General features: G+C 45.5%; 1 protein-coding gene across 5 annotated transcripts in view; it reads left to right on the top strand.

Moving 5' to 3' along the window:
- CCM2 (CCM2 scaffold protein) overlaps positions 1-16,617 on the top strand; it is a 78,589-nt gene that overhangs the window by 15,485 nt on the left and 46,487 nt on the right. The window contains exon 1 of one of the 5 annotated variants that reach the window (XM_003268905.4): positions 12,870-13,294. The exons of the other annotated variants lie outside the window; for them this stretch is intronic. Coding sequence (XP_003268953.1) covers positions 13,199-13,294 — 96 coding nt within the window. The 5' untranslated portion in view covers positions 12,870-13,198. Of the gene's footprint in view, positions 1-12,869; positions 13,295-16,617 lie in introns of those variants that run through there. 5 annotated transcript variants of the gene reach the window in all.

The raw sequence follows: 16,617 nt of genomic DNA, 5'->3' as shown, positions 1-16,617 counted from the left end.
CCTAAAGCTGAACTAAGAAATATTCCCTTCCCCTTCCCCTTCCTGGATTCACTGACCAAAAGCTTGGGTTTGATGAAAGGGAGGGAGAGGTGAGGATGAAAAAAGGGTAAAGGTGAGTTACACAGCTCAGCCCTGACCAACATGTTCCTGTGCCCTGCTGAACACATTGGCTTAAGCTGGGCCCTGGGTATCTCAATTTTCCCCATGTCTTGCATGTTGAGCCAGAGTTGGTCCCAGACATACCTTCTCTAATCCTATGGCATGTGTGCCAGTCCAGAGCTGGCCCAGGACATCCTGGTTCCTTAAGCGTGGCCCTGATGAAGGGGAAGGGATAATGAGAAGACATAGGATAAAAAGCCAGTTAGAGAGCTCATCTCTGGACGTGCTTCCCATCTTGTCCTTGACATGCATGCTGACCCACTGCTGGGCCTTGGGCATTCTGCCCTTTTCAGCTTGACAGACTGATACTGCCCCCACCCCCTCATCCGAAAGCTACAATTTGACTTTTTTTTTTTTTTTTTTGAGATGGAGTCTCGCTGTTGCCCAGGCTGGAGCGCAGTGGCGCGATTTCGGCTCACTGCAGGCTCCGCCTCCCGGGGTTCACACCATTCTCCTGCCTCAGCCTCCTGAGTAGCTGGCACTACAGGCGCCCGCCACCTCGCCCAGCCAATTTTTTGTATTTTTAGTAGAGACAGGGTTTCACTGTGTTAGCCAGGATGGTCTCGATTTCCTGACCTCGTGATCCGCCTGCCTCGGCCTCCCAAAGTGCTGGGATTACAGGTGTGAGCCACCACGCCCGGCACAATTTGACATTTTTAAAAGACCGAAGAAAAGAAAGAAAATTGGTCTTTTCTTTTTATCCCTCTGTTTATCATTTTTAGCACTTTTATTTTCTCTGGAAAATTTCCATCTGGAATAATTTACCTTTGGCTTTGTCAACTTAAAATTCAAGAAATGTACATATTTGGAAAGGATACTTTATTTCTTAGAAAGAGTTGCAGCCTGTAGGCTGGCCATCCCACAGGCTGGGAAGCGTAACCTTTGGCAGAGCCTGAAAGGTAGGCACTTCAGAGTAGGAGGGGTTGGAACAGGAATTTGTGCTGAATGGGTTGACCAAGTATATATATTCAACAGGTTATAGGTGGAGTTATGAATATTCATGGAGGGGGTCCTGATGCATGTGTACTGAACAGACATGCAATTTATTTTATTTTATTTTATTTTTTTTGAGACAGAGTTTCACTCTTGTTGCCCAGGCTGGAGTGCAATGGCACAATCTTGGCTCACTGCAACCTCCGCCTCCCGGGTTCAAGCGATTCTCCTATCTCAGTCTCCTGAGTAGCTGGGATTACTGGCGCATGCCACCAGGCCTGGCTAATTTTTGTATTTTTAGTAGAGTCGGGGTTTCATCATATTGGTCAGGCTGGTCTTGAACTCCTGACCTCAGGTGATCCACCCGCCTTAGCCTCCCAAAGTGCTGGATTACAGGCATGAGCCACCGTGCCTGGCCCAAACATGCATCTTTTCTTTTTTTTCTTATTTTTTTTTTTTTTTTTTGAGTTGGAGTCTTGCTCTGTCGCCCAGGCTGGAGTGCAGTGGCGCGATCTTGGCTCACTGCAATCTCCGCCTCCCAGGTTCAAGTGATTCTCCTGCCTCAGCCTCCCGAGTAGCTGGGATTACAGGCGCCTACCACCACGCCTGGCTAATTTTTGTATTTTTGGTAGAGATGGGGTTTCACCATGTTGACCAGGCTGATCTCTAGCTCCTGGCCTCAAGTGATCTGACTGCCTCGGCCTTCCAAAGTGCTAGGATTACAGGTGTGAGCCACCTCACCTGGCTAATTTTTTTTGTATTTTTAGGAGAGATGGGGTTTCACCATGTTAGCCAGGACGGTCTCGATCTGACCTTGTGATCCACCCGCCTCAGCCTCCCAAAGTGCTGGGATTACAGATGTGAGCCACTGCATCTGGCCCAAACATACATTTTTAAAAGAACTTTTAGGTTCGGGGTACATGTGCAGGTTTGTTATATAGGTAAACTTGTCATGAGGATTTGGTGTATAGATTATTTCATCACCCAGGTACTAAGCGTAGTATCTGACAGTTATTTTTTCCAGACAGGTATGTTCTTTGCATTCCATGTTCACTTTGAGGTGGGGACAACATTATATTCAGGCCCCATACCTCAAAAGGTGAAGCAAGGAGACGGGGCACTCAAGTGCACAGCCTCTGTAAACTGGCTAGAACCAGTCTATGGCTGGTGGTCTTCTTGTCAGGAGAGAGTTACTGAAGGCAGTCTCTTATCCAGTCACAGCTATAGTTTTGGCTTGTGGAACAGGAGGTCAGTTGGCATCTGGTGGTGAGCTGCAGTTGTTTTCCTATTGCTTATCCAGGACAGTGCTTGTTTGGCTGCTAGAGAAAAAGAAGAACCTTGTGGCAGTTAGAACAGAGTTGATCTTGAAGAGTCAGACTGTGTGGCTGAATCCTTACCTGGCATGGTCATAGGTCTTGTTTGTAATTTGGTATCTTTTTTTCCCCATGATCTTCACGAACACATGCAATTTGGTATTTTATTGCCACAGAGTCCATTCTGTCAGTTTTGTGGTCTCTATTTTAACATTAATGCTGGTCAGTTGTGCCTGAACTACAAAAGGGAGGGAATATAATGAGGTGTGTCCCAAGCCATCTTGTCATGGCTGGGACCAAAACAGGCTTTGTTCAGTCAGTTGGGGTGCTTAGGATTTTATTTTTAGTTCTTCGCCTGAAGACCTTGCTTAGAATTTTTCATGGTGTAGGTCTGACACATTGTTTCACCTTTTATTATCTGAAAATACCTTCATTTCATCTTCATTTTTGAAGGATAGTTTTACAGCAGCAGTCCCCAACCTTTTTGGCACCAGGGACCGGTTTCGTGGAAGACAGTTTTTTCATAGACCAAAGTGGGGAAAAGGTTTTGGGATGAAACTGTTCCATATCAGATCATCAGGCATTAGATTCTCGTAGGGAGCGCATAACCTAGATCCCTCCAACACACAGTTCAGGGTTTGTTCTCCAATGAGAATCTAATGCAGCCACTGATCTCACAGGAGGCGGGGCTCAGGTGGTAATGCTCGCTGGCCCTCCGCTCACCTCCTGCTGTGTGCAGCCTGGTTCCTAACAGGCCATGGACCCAGACCAGTCTGTGGCCTGGGGGTTGGGGACCTCTGTTTTATAGGATGTAGAATTCTAGGTTGACTGTTTTCTTTCAGCATTTTTTATTTATTTATTTATTTATTTATTTTGAGATGGAGTCTCGCTTTGTCACCTAGGCTGGAGTGCAGTGGCGTGATCTTGCTCACTGCAACCTCTTCCTCCTGGGTTCAAGTGATTCTTCTGCCTTAGCCTCCTGCGTAGCTGTGATTATAGGCACATACCACCAAGCCCAGCTAATTTTTTTTGTATTTTTAGCAGAGATGGGGTTTCACCATGTTGATGGGGCTGGTCTTCAACTCCTGACCTCCAGTGATCTGCCCGCCTGAGCCTCCCAAGGCATGAGCCACCATGCCCAGCTTCTTTCAGCATTTTAAAGATGAAGACTTACTGTCTTCTGGCATCCATTTTTTCTCTTGAGAAGTTACCTGTCATTTTTCATTTTTGTTGTATTGAATGTCTTTTATTTGACAGTTTTAAGAATTTTTTTTTTTTTTTTTTTTTTGAGATGGAGTCTTACTCTCTCGCCAGGCTGGAGTGCAGTAGCGCAATCTCGGCTCACTGCAACCTCTGCCTCCCAGATTCAAGTGATTCTCCTGCATCAGCCTCCCAAGTAGCTGGGATTACAGGCATGCACCACCATGCCAGGCTAATTTTTGTATTTTTAATAGAAATGTGGTTTCACCATGTTGACCAGGCTGGTCTGGAACTCCTGGCCTCAAGCCATCTTCCTGCCTCTGCCTCCGAAAGTGCTGGGATTACAGGAATGAGCCACCGCACCTGGCTGGGTTTTATACTTTGTTTTGGTAGATCAGTTTTGATCTTTGTCCTTACTCTTAGGGTAAATCTCTTAGTCCTGGAATGTACGTTTTACTCCTAAGATGTGGCCTTTGTGGGGTTTCAAATGGATAGTCTCAAGTGTTTAAGGTGCTCATTAAGCTCCTCTAACTTGGCAGGACTTGGACTCCAAACTCTTATCTAGACCCTGCAGCTAGGGAGAGCTAAAATCTCAGATTTTTTTTTTGAGATGGATCTTGCTCTGTTACCCAGGTTGGAGTGCAATGGTGTGATCGTAGTTTACTCTGACCTTAAACTTCTGGGCTCAAGCAATTCTCCTACCTTAGCCTCCCAAGTAGCTAGGACTACAGGCATGCACTATCTGGCTAATTTTTATTTTTGTAGAAATGGGGTCTCACTATGTTGCCCAGGCTGGTTTCAAACTCCTGACCTCAAGTGATCTTCCTGCCTTGGCCGCCCAAAGTGCTGGGATCATAGGCATGAGCTCCCGCGCCCAGCCATCAGCTCAGCTCCTTCAACCTTCAAGCTATCGTGTCCTTTCTGGGCTTGTGGGAGTCTCACCCCCCCTTACACAGTTCAGGGTTCAGCCAAAGATTTGAGGGGACCTTATACTCAGACTTTGGTTCCTTTTTTGGTGGGTTCCTCTTTTCCTATATTTCCCTCTCAATTTCCAGCTTCTTTAGCAGTCTCAAATCCTCCTTTAACCTGTCAGGCCAATAAAATTGCACCTTTTTTTTCTCTGCTCCATTCCTCTCAGACTGGGGCACACTCTCAGGAGTAAAGCAATATGAAAGTGGATCTTGCCCAGTGATGTTCCCTTCTTTCAAGGGTCATATAAATTCCAAGCTTTTTTATTTCTTGTTTGTCTCCAGTGTCTTTAGAAGATTGTTTTTCACATTTTATCTCGAGTTCATAATCTCAGTCTGTGAGAAAGTTATTTTGATACAGTCTACTTCTCTCTTAAGGGAATAAGAACTTCTTTGGGTTTATTTTTTCTTGACAGTGTGTTTTGGAGCTCTTTCATTATAGATATATAGTTTCTTTATTCTTCTTTAGGGTGGAATGGCATTTTTATCTGTGGGCTACTATATTTAAACAGTAGCCCTCCTATGGACTTTTAGGTTGTCATTTTGCTTAACAAATAATGAAGCAATTAATTTTCTAACCTGTCATGTATGTAATGCATCTGTAGGATTAATTCCCGAAAATGCAGTTGCTGGGAAAGCATATGTGCATTTGTAATTTTAGTAGATGTTAACAAATTGTTCTCTATAGTAGAACCAAGGTTTATTCTTTTTTTCTTTACCCACCTCTCGAGAACAATTTTTATTAGGTGAAAGTGGTATTTGCTAAAAATTTTTAGTATTTTCCAAACTGAACTTGTTAGTTTTCTTACTAAAAAATACATTTAGGCCGGGCGCGGTGGCTCAAGCCTGTAATCCCAGCACTTTGGGAGGCCGAGGCGGGCGGATCACGACGTCAGGAGATCGAGAACATCCTGGCTAACACAGTGAAACCCCATCTCTACTAAAAATACAAAAAATTAGCCGGGCGTGTTGGCGGGCGCCTGTAGTCCCAGCTACTCGGGAGGCTGAGGCAGGAGAATGGCGTGAACCCAGGAGGCGGAGCTTGCAGTGAGCCGAGATCGCGCCACTGCACTCCAGCCTTGGGGACAGAGCAAGACTCCGTCTCAAAAAAAAAAAAAAAAAAAAAAAAAAAATTTATATCTCAGAAGAAAGTAGCAAAATATATTATATGAAAAAAATCACACCCACTAGAAACAACTATTATTAGAGTCTTTCACATTGCTTTCCTGTTTGTGTATGCTTTTCTGTGTTTGCAGTAATAATACAGTCTTATTACCTTGGTATTTATTTCAAACACTTGCTTAGTGCCCACTGTGTAAAGAGCTTTTTGGGGAGCTGTCACTGCCTGCCTGAATCTCCCTCACTGTCTGAGGGTAGTCTTAGTGCTCATGAGGTCGAGAACATCGAGTGCTGTGTCAGAAGGGCAGAGGTCAGGTGGATTTAAAGCTGTTGCACCAAAGCCAGGTGTGGCGACATGCCTGTAGTCCCAGCCTACTCATGAGGCTGAGGTGGGACAATGGCTTGAGCCTAGGAGTTAGAGAATGCGGTGAGCCATAATTGTGCCACTGCACTGCAGCCTGGGTAATGCAGCGAGACCCTGTCTCTAAAAAATAAAAAAATAATAATAAATAGGCTGGCACGGTGGCTCACGCCTGTAATCTCAGCACTTTGGGAGGCCGAGGCGGGCAGATCACCTGAGGTCAGGAGTTCAAGACCAGCTTGGCCAACATGGTAAAACCCCCGTCTCTACTAAAAATACAAAAATTAGCCAGGCATGGTGACACATGCCTGTAATCCCAGCTACTCAGGAGGCTGAGACGGGAGAATTGCTTGAACCTGGAAGGTAGAGGTTGCAGTGAGCTGAGATCGTGCCACTGCACTCCAATCTGGGCGACAGAGCGAGGCTCCTTCTCAAAAAAAAAAAAATAATAATAATAAAATAATAAATAAATAAAACTATACATCAGGCACCATCTCCCTGTCCCCTGGGTATGCCTTTGGAAGTGCGGTTTGCAGAGTGAGTGAGATGAGGCAGGGGAGTAGGAGGAGGAGCTGAGGAGGAGAATGGGGCAGGGGAGGATGAGCCAGGGAGGAGGAGGAGGGGAGGAGAGGGGACGGGATGAGAGAGGGAAGGAAGGTGGAGTCGTCGTTCCTGCTGTTGCCTTGCATGGCTGTGACAAAGAGCTGTTGAAGCTGTCTTCTCACAGTTTTGCACACTGTGGGTTATGATTCATTAGTGGCATGTGAAATCAGCCATGTAGGTAGCAACCCTTTTTTCATGTAAGAATTTAAAGGATACAAGTATAAAGTTAAAGAACTTAAGGAAAAATTTTGCTAGATTCATTTTGAATTAGAACTGTCATGTATTTCTTAGCTATCTGCATGGAAAAGACCTACAAACAATGGAAGTCCAATAGCAGTGAGCACACCTAGGACTTTATTGTAGTCTGAATTGTATGTCAAATAGTGTGGTTACAGTAAGTGAGGGGATGTAGCTTTTTGCCACAAAATCTGTACTTTGGAAGGTGAATGTCAAGCAGTGAGAACAAATGGAGACTGTTGATCTGTGCTGTGGTTGGTGTTCAGAATTAGGCCACATTTTAGTATGTTTCATGTGGGGATCATTATTTTTTTTTTTTTGGACCAGCTTTTTTTTTTTTTTTTTTTTTTTGAGATGGAGTCTCGCTCTGTTGCCCAGGCTGGGGTGGAGTGCAGTGACGCGATCTCAGCTCACTGCAAACTCCGCTTCCCAGGTTCACGCCATTCTCCTGCCTCAGCCTCCCTAGTAGCTGGGACTACAGGCGCCTGCCACTGTGCCTGGCTAATTTTTTGTATTTTTAGTAGAGACGGGGTTTCACCATGTTAGCCAGGATGGTCTCGATCTCCTGACCTCGTGATCTGCCCGCCTTAGCCTCCCAAAGTGCTGGGATTACAGGCATGAGCCACTGCGCCCGGCCTTTTCTTTAGAGTTTCTGATAAATGGCTTTTCTTTTTTCTTTCAAAAGAAACGTTAAATTTAAAAAAATTTCAGTAGCTTTTGGGGGACAAGTGGTTTTTGGTTACATGGGTGAATTGTATAGTGATGAAGTCTGGCTTTTATTTTGTTTTATTTTTTGAGACAGAGTCTCATTCTGTTGCCCAGGCTGGAGTGCAGTGGCAGGATCTCGGCTCACTGCAACCTCTGCCTCCCGGCCTCAAGTGATTCTCTTACCTCAGCCTCTCGAGTAGCTGGGATTACAGGTGCCCACCACCATGCCTGGCTAATTTTTATATTTTTGATAGAGATGGTGTTTCACCATGTTGGGCAGGTTGGTCTCGAACTCCTGAGCTCAAGTGATCCACCAACCTCGGCTTCCCAAAGTCCTGGGATTACAGGCATGAGCCACCTCACCCTGCAAGTCTGGGGTTTTAGTGTACCCATCACCCAAAGAATGTACATTGTATCCAGTAGGTAATTTTTCATCCCTCACCTCCCTCCCACTTTCTCCCTTTCTAAGTCTCCAGTGTCCATTATATCACTCTGTATGCCTTTGTGTACCCATAGTTTAGCTCCCACTTATAAGTGAGAACCATGCCTGGCCCAAACTTCTTTTTTTAAATGTTCTAATAAAACTTTATTTATGGCTGGGCGCAGTGGCTCACGCCTGTAATCCCAGCACTTTGGGAGGCCGAGGAAGGTGGATCACCTGAGGTCAGGAGTTCGAGACCAGCCTGGCCAACATGGCGAAACCCCGTCTCTACTAAAAATACAAAAATTAGCCGGGTGTGGTGGCGCGCATCTGTAATCCCAGTTACTTGGAAGCCTGAGGCAGGAGAATCTCTTGAACCTGGGAGGTGGAGGTTGCAGTGAGCTGAGATCGTACCACTGCACTCCAGCCTGGGTGACAGAGCGAGACTCCGTCTCAAAAAACAAAACTAACAGCAACAACAACAAAAAAAAAACAAGAAAACCCCAGTTTATTTACAAAAACAGGTGGCTTGCCTGTGTGGTAGAGTTTACTCAGCCTGTTTCTAGAGAATGCCTTGTTATTGTGAATGAGGTTCAGTTTTATTATGGTAGGCAGTGAGATTACTGGGAAATCTTTTTTTTTTTTTTTGTCCTGTGCATCTTTGCTTAGTCATTATTTTGATAGCTCTGTATCAGTTTGTTTGTTTGTTTTAATTTTGAGATGGAATCTCACCCTGTCACCCAGGCGGGAGTGCAGTGGCACAATCTCGGCTCACTGCAACCTCCGCCTCCTGGGTTCAAGTGATTCTCCTTCCTCAGCCTCCCAAGTAGCTGGGATTACAGGCATGCACCACCACGCCCGGCTAATTTTGTATTTTTAGTACAGACGGTGTTTCACCATGTTGGTCAAGCTGGTCTTGAACTCCTGACCTCAGGTGATCTGCCTGCCTCGGCCTCCCGAAGTGCTGGGATTACAGGCGTGAGCCACCGCGCCCGGCTGTTTTTTTTTTTTTTTTTTTGAGACGGAATTTTGCTCTTGTTGCCCAGGCTGGAGTGCAGTGGCGCAATCTCGCCTCACTGCAACCTCCGCCTCCCAGGTTCAAGCAATCCTCCTGCCTCAGTCTCCCTAGTAGCTGGGGTTACAGACATGTGCCACCATGCCTGGCTAATTTTGTATTTTTAGTAGAGTCGGGGTTTCTCCATGCTGGTCAGTCTGGTCTCCAACTCCCAGCATCAGGTGATCCTCCCGCCTCGGCCTCCCGAAGTGCTGGGACTACAGGCATGAGCCACTGTGCCCGGCCTCTGTATCAGTTTTGAATTTAGTTCTGGGTGTTTTCCTTACATCTAAAGTGTGGACTTTTTGGATTTCTGAGTAGCCAGTTCAGCAAAGTCTCTTCAGCTGATTATAATGTTCAGGAAAGCCTCTTCAGCTGATGATAACTTCTGGCATCACCATTCAGCAGTCAGTCAAACATTAAATGATTACCTGTAGGCATTGTGGAGTTTCATCTCTGCATGTCCAGGCCAGGCCTTAGTCAAGGCCCAAGAAACATGTTTTTATTGTCAAGAACTTCTAGGCTCTTAGTTTACATAATGGAATCTTCTAGATTTTCCTTTGCTTGCTGAACACTGTCATTGTCACCCTGGGATTTCTCTGCATCCTGGGTTGGTTCCACCGTTTCTTGGAGTCCACATCTTTTTCTCTCTTGGATCCTCCTCCTTTTGCTGGGAGTATATCCTCTAGTATGTTTTTCAAAAGGGGGTTTTTGGAGTGTAAAGATCCCAAGGCACTGCAGGTGTGAAAATAACTATTTTGCACCTTGATTGACAGTTTGGTTTTAAGTTAACTTCCAGATTTAAATTAATTTCCCCACAGAATTTTAAAGGGATTACCATATTCCCATTTATCATGATACAACTGATGGTGATCTGAGTCTTACTGCTTTTACTGGTACTTTTTTTTGCATTTTCTTATTGGAAACTTTTAAGATTCTCTTGAAATTCTGCAGTTTTATGAAATGAGTCTTAAGTGTTTAGGGTTTGTCTCTTACATTCAGCCTACTTGTTACTGTGCTTTTTTTGTCCATAAAATTGAGTTCATCATTGTTGTCTTCTGATATTTGTGTCCCTCTTTGATTCTGCCTGCACTTATTCTCCTCTTAGGAAACTGTTAGACTCGATGGACCTGGCTTCTGTGGCCTTTAATTTTTCTCACATTAAACTTTTTACTTCTTCACTTTATGTTCTAAGACAGGGTTGGCAAACGTCATGTAAAGGACCAGATAGTAAATATTTTAGGCTGTGTGGCCCAAGGGGCAAAATTGAGGCCATTAAGTAGGTACTTATATAAGAGAGAAAGCCTATTTTCATAAATTTTTTATTGATGAAATTCAAGGTATAATAATTGAGTACAATTTTTTGTAATGTGGTTCTACTACTGAGAATGGAATTCTTTTTGGGGGCTAACATTTTGCTTAATCAGGGTTCAAAGTTGGTGATTCCCTTTATCGAATTGGTGGCAAATGTTCATCTGTAAAACATTTGCAGCTGTGGCCATCAGCAGCAGGCAGGCATTAGCCAACCCTGCAGTTCTTCTTCACATCATTCTTTGGGCTGTCCACTATGTCCTTGTTATTATTCTATGAATTTTCTATTTTGGCAGTCATATTTGTAATTTCTAAGATATATTTCTTGTTCTGTGTTCTCTCTTTTTCTTTTTTTTTTGAGACGGAGTTTCAATCTTGTTGCTCAGGCTGGAGTGCAATGGCGTGATCTCAGCTCACCGCAACCTCCGCCTCCTGGGTTCAAGTGATTCTCATGCTTCAGCCTCCCGAATAGCTGGGATTACAGGCATGCGCCATCACGCCCGGCTAATTTTGTGTTTTTAGTAGAGACGGGGTCTCTCCATGTTGGACAGCCTGGTCTCAAACTTCTGACCTCAGGTGATCTGCCCACTTCAGCCTTCCAAAGTGCTGGGATTACAGGCGTGAGCCACCGCGCCATTTTCTCTTTTTCATAGCTGTCTAGTCTTATTTTATGGATGCAGTTCTTCTCAAGTGTCTCTAAGTATACTAGCTAGAATGTAGGTTCCTGTGCCTGTCTCTTCCCATTTGCTCTTTGGCTTTTCTCTCTCATGCTGACCGTGGGGATCACTGTGTTTGTGAGGGAAGGTTGGGGTTGACTAGTGTTCAGAGCATGTGGGTTTTCTTTTTAGTCGTCTATTTCCCTGGAACCCTTTCCCTCCCTGCAGTAGCCAAAATAGAGGTGAGGCTGCTCAGCTGAGTGGCACCTCTTTCTGTATCTCACTCCTGGTTTGCCTTTTTCCCTTTGAGCCTGCCTGAAGGTCAGGGTCAGCTGGTTCTGCCCTGTATAGGCAACTTTTAGAAAGGAGCAATCTGAAATTGTGACTCTACTCTGGTTTTTAAAGACAGAAAGTGACAGTCCAGTTAATACCGGATATTGACTCAAATCTAGTTCTAATGTTGCTTTTCCAACTTTATGACAGTTTCTACATCTGTGGTATATGGAATAATAATTGAAGCACTAAATTGTTATTCTGAAGCGGTCAGTCTTTTCAGAATCAAGAAATATTAAACTTAATTTGTTACAGGTTAATGAAATAGAACTGTATGAAAGTACCATTTTTATAGCCAAAACACTGTTGAAAATCACTTTGATTTGGTTCAACCTAATATTTAAAAAATTGTATTGTAATTGTTATGTTTATTTATTGATCTGTGAATATAGTCACTCTAACCAGATTTTTTTTTTTTTTTTTTTTTTTTTTTGAGACGGAGTCTCACTCTGTCACCCAGGCTGGAGTGCAATGGTGCTATCTTGGCTTACTGGAACTTCTGTCTCCCAGGTTCAAGTAATTCTCCTGCCTTAGCCTCCCAAGTAGCTGGGATAACAGGTGCCCACCACCACGCCTGGCTAATTTTTCTGTTTTTAGTAGAGATGGGGTTTCACCGTGTTGGCCAGGCTGGTCTCGAACTTCTTTTTTTTTTTTTTTTTTTTTTTTTGAGACGGAGTCTCGCTCTGTCGCCCAGGCTGGAGTGCAGTGGCGCAATCTCGGCTCACTGCAAGCTCCGCCTCCCGGGTTCACGCCATTCTCCTGCCTCAGCCTCTCCGTGTAGCTGGGACTACAGGCGCCCACCACCACGCCCGGCTAATTTTTTGTATTTTTAGTAGAGACGGGGTTTCACCGTGGTCTTGATCTCCTGACCTCGTGATCCGCCCGCCTCGGCCTCCCAAAGTGCTGGGATTACAAGCGTGAGCCACCGCGCCCGGCCTAGGTCTCGAACTTCTTACCTCAGGTGGTCCACCTGCCTCGGCCTCCTAAAGTGCTGGGATTACAGACATGAGCCACCGCACCCAGCCAACCAGAATATTTAATTAAGTAGCCTTCCCTTTTTGCAAGCCATTCTGGAATTTTCAGAGTTCTAAGAGCCTTCACCAGCAACAGATCCAACTTCTGCTTTTCTAGATTAGGAAATTTGCCTTGAAGAAGTGAGCTTGCCCAGAGGCACCCTGTTTAATTTCAAAGTGCTGCTGACTCAAACTCATGAGTCCTGGAGTCAGGTAGAGGCACTTGTAGGCTGAGGACCCTTAGAGCCTGGTGTACCCTGCCCAAGCCCCACCTGGGAATGGAGTTATCTCTGTGAAGATCTTGCTGCCTTTGAGCAAGTACTGCAAACAGGGTGACTGGAACAGCTTTGTCACGTATTTCCACCCTTCGTATGAGGCGGGTACCGTGGGTCTTCACCAACAGCACGGCCTGTTGTCTCCAGGAAAGGGTAGCCCCTCACAGTGCTTTCTGTCTGCTTGTTTAGCTTTGGCATTTGAATGTGCAGAATGGTGGACTTTCGATTAATGTCCTTCCGTTGACTGCAGAGTTTCTGCTGGAAATGCAGGGAGGCTGTCTGTGGGGTTCGCGTGCTGTGGGAAGTAGGGAAAATGAGCTGGTTTACTTTGTCTTTTTGTGCGTGCAGACTTTGGATTTTGCCAACAGTTTCTGGGTGCTGCCTGCTTTTTAAACTTTTAAAAAATTGTAAACAGCTTCAGTGGCTTTGCAGAAGGAAGCTGTGGTTTCTGGTCTTCCTGTTCAGTCATGTTTTTTTCAGAGGGAGGGCTAACATCTGGCCATATTTTTCAACAAATTCAGAAGTGAATAGAGAATGCATAGTAGCTATCGGCAGAGGAGGAGGAACCAGAATCTCTCCAAAGAAATTCCTCAAACAGAATTTCACACAGGGTATTCCATGGAGAATGAGGTAGGTGCAAGTCCAGTGCGGAAAGCGCCATTTAGAATGATGGTGTGAGTCCCCTGTGGGTGGCTTTCATGGCTGCTTCCCAGGGCTTGCCCATTGTGAGCTAGGGTAGCCCAGTCTCCATGACCCCTGCTTTGGGATGATGGGGTGGGTGGAGGGTTCATTTGCTGGCTTCCTGGTCTGAGACCCTGTGGCAGGGGGCGTGTATGGAGGAGAAGTGCCGTCCCATCCAGGTGGGGTGTATAGGTTGTTGCATTCATCCATCTTGACTCAAGGAAGAAGAAGCCACAGGTTTTACATCTCCCAGGGAGAAGTAATTTTCCTGTGGATTTGTGGTCAGTTGGGACCCAAGAGCTTGGTTGAAAAATGATGTAGGGAGATGGTCAAGCAAGAGAGCACCCAAAGCTGGGATTTCATCCACGAAGCCTGCAACACGAGTGGGGTGCTGCTTAAGACCCCACCAGCATGGATCCTGGCCACTCCCAGTGTGGCCTCCTGTGGGCACTAAGGTGCCTGTGCCTTTCTCACTGAAGCAAACAGGCAGTAGTGGGCAAAGCTCTGGTTCCCCTTGAAATTTGCTTTATCTGCAGGGTGCAGTGGCTTACGCCTGTAATCCCAGCACTTTGGGAGGTGGAGGTGGGCGGATCAGGAGGTCAGGAGATCAAGACCACTCTGGCTAACATGGTGAAACCCCGTCTATACTAAAAATACAAAAAATTTGCCGGGTGTGGTGGCACGCGCCTGTAATCCCAGCTATTTGGGAGGCTGAGGCAGGAGAATCACTTGAACCCGGGAGGTGGAGGTTGCAGTCAGCCGAGATTGTGCCACTGAACTCCAGCCTGGGTGACAGTGAAACTCCGACTCAAAAAAAAAAGAAAGAAAGAAATTAGCTGTGTCCTGAGATGCGGGTGCACACCGGCTATGTCATACTCATCATTTAGGCTTCTCCAGCACTGAGGAAAGGTCCTTTTTCCATTGGTAGGCACCAAAGCACTTAAAAAAAAAAAAAAATCTGTCAACTGGCACTGCAGGGAGTGCTGGAAGTTTGTGGAAATTCAGATAGGCAGGGCTGCAATGTGGGTGTCCACAGAGGAGTTGTCATGGAGCTTGTAGGAGGGGATTTGTCATAGTGCCTCCGATGTGCACCTTTGGCAGTGTGATTTATGAGGGATGGCAGGTGTCATTCTGGGACTATAGCCTATCACTGTCCAGCTGGACAAAATCATTGCTCCAGGTTCCACTGTCTTCTCAGACCCGAGCACTGAGTTTGGTGCCTCTTCCAGTCATTTTCCCTCATTCCTGCTGGGCCCTCATGTGGCTGTGCAGTTGCAGTTTGTCTGTCTCCCTCTTTAGACTGGGGGTTCCCTGGGGGCAGGGACGGTGGCTCCTACAGCCCCAGTGTCTGGCGCATAGTGAATACTCATGAGATGTACTGAATGTTGGCCTTAAGGATACCTAGGCCTTTTTATAATACTTTAAACATCTTTGTTCAGAGGCAGTTTTGTTTTATTAGATAAAACCCACCTTGTAGTTTATTCATAAGGGTTAAATAATTTGCACAAATGAAAATGCCTGAACCCTGTAGCAGAGACATGCTGGGTACTGCTCAGTGTGACTAAATGTTCTTCCCTTTCTTCCTTATAGACTTTTTAGCACTTTCTCCAGAGTAATACTGAGCTCAGTGTTTTGCATGGAGAACGCAGCTGGAAGGTATAGCCATACTATTTACTTTGGTCCCCAAGTAGAGGCTACTGTCTCATGAGTCTGCTTTTGCTGGTTCTTTTAGTGGATTCATTTCTCCTTGTAAATTAATAAACAGGTGCCCTGACTTATAAGTTAGTTTCTGAGAATTTGTTGAGTAGACCCAGTTACTCCAGATCCTGTTCACCCAAGTAGGCTGATAATGTTGAGCTTCAGATCTAACAAAACTCAAGACCCGCAGTTGGTACCCGAGGGCCAGCCTTGCCCAGAGCCTGAGCCTTGGCTTTGTGTGAGGTGGGCATTCTCAGTAGGTAAGCCCTAGTAGGCCAGATTTAGTTTTAGTTTTTTAACTCAGAAGTACATTTTAGGTTTCCAACTTTAAGAGTTGTTTTAAGCTTAAGACGTAAACTTTGCAAGAATTTGTAAGGATCTAGGGATCTTCCAGAGTGAGTTTAGAAAGTTCTGTACAGTTATCTGAGGCGGCATATATTCCATATGGATGTCTTTGCACAGCGCTGCATGGTGACTCAGAGCCCTGTGTTCCCTCCTCCTGGCTCCGTACTGTGGGCTCTGGCAGGTCCCTTCAACCCTCACAGCCTCAGTTTCTTCAGGAGAGACTTAGGCTGGGATAGACCCCACACCTCACCTTGGTGCTGAGACTCCACTCATGGAAGAGAAATAGCACTTAGCCTGGTTTCCTTCTGGGGACTGAATTGGTCCTTTGGTCTCTGAGGTTCAAAGGTGATAATAAGATCATTTGGTGGTGATGAACAGGCGTGCTCAATCAAATACATGTTGAATGAAGAATGGTTGCCTGAGCTAATCTCACCTTTTAAATTCTGTGTGTCCATCTATAGTACATTCTAGTGAGTTAAAGAACCCATGATGGTTTACTGGAATCCTGATTCTGTACATTAAAAATATTCGAAACCATTTAATTATTTCCCTCGTTCCTTCCAGACAGGGTCTCTCACTCTGTTGCCTAGGCTGAGTTCAGTGGTGTGATCACAACTCACTGCAGCCTCAACCTCCCAAGCTCAAGTGATCCTCCCACCTCAGCCTCCTGAGAACCTGGAACTACAGGCTAATTTTTAATATTTTTTAGAGACAGGTCTCGCTATGTTGTCCAGGCTGGTCTTGAACTCCTGGCCTCAAGCCATCCTCTTGCCTTGGCCTCCCAAAGTGTTGGAATTACAGGTGTGAGCCACTGTGCCTGCCCTTAATTTATTTTATTTTGTTTTTTCTTGAGACGGAGTCTCACTCTGTCACCCAGGCTGGAGTGCAGTGGTGTGATCTTGGCTTACTGCAACTGCCACCTCCCAGGTTCAAGCAATTCTCCTGCCTCAGCCTCCTGAGTAGCTGGGACTACAGGTATGCGCCACCACGCCCAGCTAATTTTTGTATTTTTAGTAGAGACGGAGTTTCACCATGTTGGCCAGGGTGGTCTCGAACTTCTGACCTCAACTGATCCACCCGCCTCAGCCTCCCAAAGTGCTGTGATTATAGGTATGAGTCACTGCGCCTGGCCTCAATTTATTTTTTAACTAGAACTTTCCTTTAAATTTATTTTCTTTCTTTTTTTAGATTTAAAAGAGACAGGGCCTTGCCCAGGTGCAGTGGCTTAC

Source organism: Nomascus leucogenys, chromosome 17 (genome assembly GCF_006542625.1).
Source record: "Nomascus leucogenys isolate Asia chromosome 17, Asia_NLE_v1, whole genome shotgun sequence".
Classification (NCBI taxonomy): domain Eukaryota; kingdom Metazoa; phylum Chordata; class Mammalia; order Primates; family Hylobatidae; genus Nomascus; species Nomascus leucogenys.
Note: the sequence above shows the minus strand (reverse complement) of the source record. Positions and strands in the feature narration are given on the sequence as shown.